The 7,767-nt window shown below is 59.8% G+C and overlaps 1 protein-coding gene across 1 annotated transcript; it reads left to right on the top strand.

Annotated features, from left to right (window-relative positions):
* The first annotated feature begins 2,099 nt into the window (after nucleotides 1-2,099).
* ATP6V0E2 (ATPase H+ transporting V0 subunit e2) lies at nucleotides 2,100-6,693 on the top strand. The gene is made up of 4 exons (XM_016125960.2): nucleotides 2,100-2,350; nucleotides 3,712-3,759; nucleotides 4,550-4,662; nucleotides 5,069-6,693. The coding sequence occupies exons 1-3, from the start codon at nucleotides 2,247-2,249 to the stop codon at nucleotides 4,641-4,643; spliced, it is 246 nt and encodes an 81-aa protein (XP_015981446.1). The 5' UTR covers nucleotides 2,100-2,246; the 3' UTR covers nucleotides 4,644-4,662; nucleotides 5,069-6,693.
* Nucleotides 6,694-7,767: the final 1,074 nt, after the last annotated feature.

Raw genomic sequence — 7,767 nt, 5'->3', positions numbered from 1 at the left:
TCCCATTCCCTGAAACTCAGGCCTCAGGCCTTTGTCCTCATCCCCTGCCACCCACGTCTATATTGTGGGAAGAGCTGTTCCCTAGACGTGCCATGGGTGTGACAGTCCAGTCTACTCTTCCCATAGTTGCTCTGGGGACAGCCTGGTGCTCCCTAGGGTGCTTGTGAAATATGCTCCACCCAGACCTGCTCACTAGACCCCTGGGACTGAGGCTCAGTGCCTGGCTGTTTACAGCAAGGGCCCCAGGAACTCCGTGGACCTGCTCAAGGCTCAGAAGGGTGTCCCTCACCTTCCTGGGCCCGTCTCCCCTACACCTGAAGTGAAGCACTTTCCTTGGAGGTCAGCCTCCTTTCAGCAGGCCCCCCGCTGCTGCTCTGGTGGGTGGTGCTGTCTGGTCCCACCTTCCTAACCCTGGCAGGGGACAGGGAGGTTGGAGGGGAGGGCTCCCTCTGCCCTGCCTTTCGCTGCCCAGCTGGGGTCCCTGATCTGTGCTGCATGTCTGGACAGCCTGGCTGTCTGTCCACTTCCCCTTTCTAGAAGGTGCCAAGAGCCCTGAGATGCTGCCATCTGAGCGTCTCGCTGTACAGCTGACCCCCTGGTTCCCAGTGTTTCTGACTCTCCCTTCCTGTCACCCCACCCTTAGCTCAGCCTAAGCACCATCACTGTTCAGTTTCCTTCAGCTTTGAGCCGGGAATTCCACTCTCACTTTCTGCCTTTTAACTTGTGGAAATGTCCGTCTTCCAGCCCTGGGCTCTGGGCTCTGAGGTGTGCCTCGGGCCCTGGGTGCTAGAGCTCCGGCAGTGTCACTGCCACATACGGCCAGGATGGAGCCCAGGCCTCCCTCCGCCATTCACATAAGTTTCTATATGGAGGTCAGGGACTCGCCTTCTGCCGGGTAGAGTGGAAGACAGAAAGGCCCTTTAAACTGGGGGCATAGCCCCCGCCCTATCCACAGGGATTCCAGATTGAGGTGACTCTCCTGCAGGCGCCCCCGCTGCAGTATCTTCCAGCCTTTAAGACTCAGAGCAAGAGGCTAGTCCTGGGGGCAACAGTGTACGTGGGTCCCACACACGCACTTCCCTGTGCGGGTCTAGGCGCTGAGCCAGGTCCGCGCCCTGCCTCTACATTCCACGCTCTGAGCAAGCCTCCAGTGCCAGCCCGTGAGAAAGCTGGGCCCCTTGGAAATGCTCTTTATCTTGGGGATTTGCATTACCCTCTTCTCCAAGGGCCCGGGCTTGCTCTGGCTAGTCTTTGTTAGCTCAAGACAGAGGACTACGTTTTCCTGTGCTGGACCGCAGGGCTGAAGTGGGCTGAGCGCCCTCAAGGGAGACCTGCTGCCCAGGCTGGCCTCACTTTTGTTCCAAGGGACATTGAGCTTCAGACCGCAGAGTCTGGCGATCTGCTCATTAGAGAGGCTTCCTGGTTTTGCCTCACAAGAACATAAACCGAAGGGCATTGGGAATAGAAGGAGCGAGCACTCTGCCTTTGCCCAGAGCCCGGGCCATACCTCCGCCATCCTCCCCTACCTGTCAGCATGGCATCTCCATGCTCCCATCCTGCACCCCCCACCCGCCACACCCCGTGACCGACATTCTGAGTAACCAGCCTTATAACTGACACTAGGTGTCAGTGGCCATAGGGCCCAGGTGGGAGGGAGGGACCTCAGTCCCGCCACCTCCTAGACAGACTTTAGAAAGCATAACCTGCTCCAGACCTTTCGCTTCTCTCAGGCCCAGGCTGGGTTCCTCAGGTGCTAAGTATTTAGCAGGACAGCTTGAAGATTAGCCCAGTCCCCTCATCCAGGTGGCTGGCGGTAAAGGACACGCGGGTGGAGGAGTGACCCAGGAATGTCTTATTTGCCTCTGGTTTCAAATGTGCAAATGAGGTTTATAAAACCACTATTCTCAACATTTTGCTATATGAATAAAGCAGAGTTTATTTCGACACATGCCTGTGCCCTGTAATTCCTTTATCCAGAACTAGGAACCTGGAGAAGCTGACCAAAGCTAACTAGACCCTGCTCCTGGGAGAGCCCCTCGCCGCCCCGCCCCCCGCCCCCCGCCCCCCGCCCCTCGCCCCTGAGAGATGCGCGCGCGCGTGCGCGGACCGGCCCCGGCCGAGCGCGCTCCCCCGGGCTGCTCGGTCCTGCTGCGCATGCTCTGTGCGCACAGCCGGGCCCCGACCCGCACGCCGCAGGACCTCGGTCGGCCGACGCGCACCCCTGCCCGGGTATCCCGCGCCCCGCCATGACGGCGCACTCCTTCGCGCTCCCGGTCATCATCTTTACCACATTCTGGGGCCTCATCGGCATCGCCGGGCCCTGGTTCGTGCCGAAGGGACCCAACCGCGGGTAAGGGACACGCGCGCTGCCGGCCTCCCTGCGGACACCGCCCCGGGGGGCGGCGGCGGCGGCGGCGGCGGCGCGCGGTGCACGAGCGCTGGCCCGAGGCCCACTCCTCGCGGGTCTGCGCCGAGCCGTGTTCCGCCGGGGAGCAGGCGGCCGGTGGCGGGGGGGGGGGCGGGGGAAGGGCAGAGAAGTCGTCTTCAGAAAGGCGGGGAGCCAGCTGTCGCGGGAGAGGGTGCAGGGTCACCCCCTTGGGCAGGAAAAGCTGTGGCTAGCCCCTGATGCAGTTTGTCCACGCCTCACCAGCTGTGACCTTGAGCGAATGTCACCCCTTCCAGCCTCACTTTATTCGTAGGTAAAATGAGGATGGTGAGGATACCTGCCTTTTAACTCAGCTGTGAGGATTACGCGAAACAACGCATATAAAACCCTTAACGATGTGTGACACATATTGTGTCTTGAATAATTTTTAACCGATGTCATTGATTTGCGATGGTCCCCTGTTGCACAGTGACTGATTTCTGCTTCGTATATCAGTGTGAAGTGCTCTCTCCCCCTAATTACCAGCTCCTCGAGGTGGGAGATCGGCGGGCTGGTCACTGTAGACCCCTGTGCCCAGCACAGGACTGGCCCTCCACGCTTGGTAATGTCCAAGGAATGGATCAAGCGCTAATTTCTCAGGCACCGACTTCAAGTGCCTTAGGTCAGAGGTGATAGGACCTGGCTTGGGTTCAGTTTAGCTTCGGCCCGAGGCCACTGGGACAACTGGGCTTTGCTCTATACTTCAAGATCTGCAGGGCTGAGGTCCCCCAGCTTCAGGTGGTAGACCGTTTTAGTGTCTCAACTCTCCAGCCAAGCTTGGTGAGTTCTTTCTTCTGTCTAACTGAAGTCTCTCGTGCTGCATTTTAAGCTTCTGTCTCCGGTCTTCTTTGAGTAGACGCAGGTAAGCTAGCCCCTGTGCCCTTCATCACCGCTCAGTCTGCCTCAGAGATGGCTCACGTCTGTCTTCCTTCCCCTTGCCTGGTCAATTTTGAATTCCAGAGACCACTCCATGGTGGAGCTGCAAATCCAGCTCCATGCAGCGTCTTTTCTCAACATGGCTGCATGAAGGTGGAGAAATAGTGGGCGATGGCGCAGGGGGATGAAGGGAAGGATTTGTAATGTGACGCGGATGTGGTCAGGGTCGCCTCCCCATGAGTTTTTATTTTCCGTCTGAGTAGAACTCAGCCTCCTGTGTTCAGGTGGCGTTGCGAAGGCCATTGGGAGAGAGACCAACACCAGGAGCTCTTTCCCTGGCCCTGGCCGGACCTTCTGAGGGTGCTGGCTCCATCCATCGTCCTGACCTGACACATCACCTTCCGTTGCAGAGTGATCATCACCATGCTGGTGGCCACCGCTGTCTGCTGCTACCTCTTGTAAGTACCGCTCTCCCTAGGGCGAAGTCAGCGGGCGCCTTTGTCCCCTCGTCCTCCTCTCCCTCGCCCTGTTTCCCCCTCGGTCCCCTCCCCCTCGTAGTGCCAGATTGAGTTCCTGAAAGGCCGAGTCTGTAAAACAGGAGAAGAGGTGGTTTGGAGTGTCAGAGCAACGGGCTGCAAGTCATGATCTCTGGGTTCTGGTTCTAAGAGTATCACCTGGACAAGCTGTGTAACTAACGTCCACAGGCTGCGGTTTCCTTATCTATGAAATGAGTGATTTGGGCCAGCTCAGTGCTTTTGGTGCCTGACTGGGCATTAGAATCACCTGGAAAGACTGTGAAACACAGTTTTGGGGGCTCTACCCTCAACCCACTAAGTCACAGTGCTCAAAATCTACACTTGGAAAAATCTGTGTTTTTAACGCAGGCCGTGGGTGGTGGTGATGCAGCCAGCTTAGAACTGCCTGATGAGCAGTTTCTGAACTTGGCAGAGGGATTCTGGGGACATAGAAGAGCATTCCGGGGAATGTGAGACCTTGGCCAGTGTACGAGGAAACCAATATCCAGATGGTCTCTTTCTAAAACTGCCATTCCCGGTAACCCCTCCCCCTGTATGAGAAAGATATCCCACCCCTCCGTCCACCCCCAGTCCTGTGCTGTGCTGCTGCATGTTTAAATCATCCTGACCGCCAAACTACTGTGCTGGTCATGCGACCGCAATCCTGGAGTGAGGCACAACCCCGGCAGCTTCCCGCTGGGTCCGAGCTCACCCTGTCCGCTGTCCCTGGCAGCTGGCTCATCACCATCCTGGCCCAGCTGAACCCCCTGTTCGGGCCACAGCTGAAGAATGAGACCATCTGGTACGTGCGCTTCCTGTGGGAGTGACCACTGCCGCCTCGACCAGGTACCAGGGACCCGGGGCCCGCGGCCAGGGAGACGGCCTGTGTGGAGGACGAGGAGAGCAGGGCCGTTGTATGAGTTTGATTCGGATGTTCATGTATTCAGCCAAAAAAAATAAAAATAAGTGCTGAGTATCTGCCCCCCACGTGCCCGGTGCTGTGCTGGTCACAAGGGACCGACGGGAGACCAGCGTCCTCAAGGTGCTTCCCCAAGGAGTGTCGGGGCCAGAAGGGGTGGCAGGGCACGCAGGGTCTGACCTGAGAGAGGGCGGCCTGGGGCCCAGGAGTGTCGAGATGCTAACTGGGCAGAGGGACAGTTGAGATGAGAAAGTGGCCGGGGCAGCCAGGAGGGGGTGGTAGGGGGCGTCTCCACAGCGAGGAGGTGACCCTTTCGTGTGATGTGCTTTCCAGGTGCCCGGCTCTCTGGATGACCTCGGCTCTGTCCCTGACGACTCCTTTGTCCCCACACCCACAGCTGTGTCCCGGTCTCCCCATGTTCCCTTTGCCAGGGCCCGCCTGGCTCCTGGAGGTACCCCCTTTCCCAGCCAGCCCGGGCCCTGAGCTCAGAGTCAGGTGGGAGCAGGAGAGAGCCCACCCTCACACTCCCCTGTCCCCTGGCCAGGGGGCAGAGCGAGGCAGCCCAAGGAAGGCCAGGTGTCCTGCGGAGAAGGGCATCAGCCCAGGAAGCACCGAGGCCCCGTCCTCCTGTGTGACCCCAGGAAGCGCCCCTTCCTCTGTGAGGTGGAGGGGCTCCACCTGGGGGGGGGGCGGGAGCAAAGGCCTTTCTCGAAATTCTTCTCTAATTTTCTGACACATTTAGATGCGAAACTTCTGAAAATGTTGAAGTAATAGAAAAAAATTCACATACACAAAAACAGCATAGTAATGTGGGTCAAGATTGAGACTTATATGTTTAGTGTCCTTTATAGTTATAAAGTCACTTAAAGTGTCCTGTTTAGAAAGTCGTGCCTCCTCAGATTCTCCTGTCCCACTTCATCCCCCACCTGTCCCCCTGCCCCCTAAATAAGCTCCTCCCCTCACCCTTAGGGCCCCCCCCCCCGCCCTCTCCCTGCCCCAGGCCTGGGCCCTGCCTCATTCAGCCGCAGGAGGTGGATTAGGGAGCCTCTCACAGCAGCCTCTGGGTCACCTGGAGCTGGGGAGGATTCAGAGGGACAGGTGTAGGTGAGGTTTGGGTGGCACTGTGGGCCCCTAAGGCCAGCACCAGCCCCATCTGCCAGGAGCCGGCTGGGATGGTGAGGGGCAGAGGGCAGACCGTGCAGGCAGAGACCTGAGGGGTGATCCTGGGACCCCCAGCCGCTGCCCTCACTTCTCCTGCAAGAGCTGAGGCTGAGCCCTCAGACGCTTGCCCTCGTCCCAGAGCTACTGGGGGTCACAGCTCTGCTACGCCGCCCCCCGGGGGAAGAAGCCAGGTTCGCGCATCTGTCGATGATCTGTTCGGTGTCCTCCCACTTGGCTGGCGTCACGTTTGGACCAGCGGTAGCATGTCATGCATCTCACCCAGATTTCTTGGTCCTGGGTCAGCCTGTTGCTCAGAGCTCAGGCTGGGGCCTCCCTCTGACACCCCGCCCGCCCCTGTCTCAACTTCCTGTCCTGACCTCTGCGGCCTCCCGGAGTGGGGTGTCGAGTGTGGGTTGTACAGAAAACCCAACCCCTGTCTAGTGACTCATGAGTGGCAGGATGTTACCGTTTGGTAGCAAAGCCCGGGCTGAGGCCAGGTTTGCTGGCTGCTTGCCCCCTACCCGCCTGCCTCCTGTTTCCTCAGTGGGGGGGGGGGGGTCAGAGGGCAGGAATGGAGGACCGGCGGCTGTGGGAGCTGCAGCTCTGGAATGTGGACACAGCTGCATTTTCCTGAGACCTGAGCGATGTCCAGCTGTCCCGGATTCTGCCCAGAAGCAGGCCTGGCCGGAGGAGGACGGAGGCTGCTGCAGGTGGAGATTCCACCTCCTCTTGTCTGCGCCCCCGACTGCAGAGTGAACGGCTCCTGGGCTGTGCAATAAAGCACGTCCCCAACCCCTCCCGAGTGTGGCCCGCCTCGTTTCTTAATGTCCGAGGGCCCCGAATCTGTCCACTCCTCACCTGGCCTGGGCGATGGCCTGCTTCCTACATGGGGCAGAGAGATAGTGAGCAGAAGAGACTGGTGCCCCAAGGCTAGAGAGGAGCCAAAAGGAGTTTGGGGATGGGGAGGTGCACAGAGGAGGGACCAAGCCCCCGAGGGCCTGAGCACGGAAGAGCTGAGAGCCCAGCATGGAATACTGGAGGACCCTGAGGCCAGGGGCGGGGTGCAGAGTGAGAAGAGCCTGAAGGAAACCCTGAGGCGAAGGCTGGTGCTCGAGGGTGGGCAGGGGAGACCAGCAAGGAAGGCAGGAGGGGCCGCGGAGCCTCAGGTCAGGTCGCAGAACTGGAGGAAGTGATTCAGTCCTGGCTTCATTGATCCTCTGTGAAATCAAGGGGGAGAGCGTGAGGAAGACAAGTGACAGCCCAGGGGGACCCCCGCACCCTCCGAGAGACCTAGAGAGATGGAACGAAATGAGGGGACCTTGGGTCGGTTTTTCCGGGTCCCTGCAGGTCAGGCCCTGGGCCTGGGGGACACAGCCCTGCAGCTGTATGAAAGCAGGCCCCGCCTCCTGGGCCACCTGCCCCCCCAGCTGGTTTCCTCCTGGGGCCACAGGTCTGGGAGCCTGTGGATCAGTGGCCCAGGCCCTGGGAGGGGCATGGGGGGTGCGGTGTCTCACAGATGGTTGGCTCTGGTGCTGGGGCCCCTGCCCTGGGCTCTCGGCTTCCTGTCTGTGTTGGCCTAAGCTCCCCCTCACCCTCCTGGGATGTGGATGTCTGTCCTTGAGGTCTCCCCGAATCACCTGGAGAGGTGGGGTCCTGGGCAGTGCCCCCTGCTCAGGCTGGCTGCTCCCTCCCCAGTGCCGTGACTTTCCCATCTCTTCCTGTCGCCTGTCTCCTGGGCGGCATTTAAGGAGCAAGGACAGGGGCCGAGAGTTTGTGCTCGTCGAGTCCCTGCCAGGATCTGGTGCCCACCCACTCTGAGGGGACCCGTTCCTGCTGGAGCTTCCCGCACAGCCACGGGGCCCTGCGGGGTG

The sequence above is a fragment of the Rousettus aegyptiacus genome, unplaced genomic scaffold, assembly GCF_014176215.1.
Source record: "Rousettus aegyptiacus isolate mRouAeg1 unplaced genomic scaffold, mRouAeg1.p scaffold_m13_p_13, whole genome shotgun sequence".
Taxonomy (NCBI): Eukaryota; Metazoa; Chordata; class Mammalia; order Chiroptera; family Pteropodidae; genus Rousettus; species Rousettus aegyptiacus.
This window is presented reverse-complemented; position numbering and strand designations above follow the sequence as displayed.

Bases quoted from the DNA above. Each gene is read 5' to 3' on its own strand.
- ATP6V0E2 (XM_016125960.2), top strand. From the start codon at position 2,247: ATGACGGCGCACTCCTTCGCGCTCCCGGTCATCATCTTTACCACATTC. The intron at 2,351-3,711 runs GTAAGGGACACG...CTTCCGTTGCAG, and splicing joins CCGAAGGGACCCAACCGCGG to AGTGATCATCACCATGCTGG. The intron at 3,760-4,549 runs GTAAGTACCGCT...TGTCCCTGGCAG, and splicing joins GCTGTCTGCTGCTACCTCTT to CTGGCTCATCACCATCCTGG.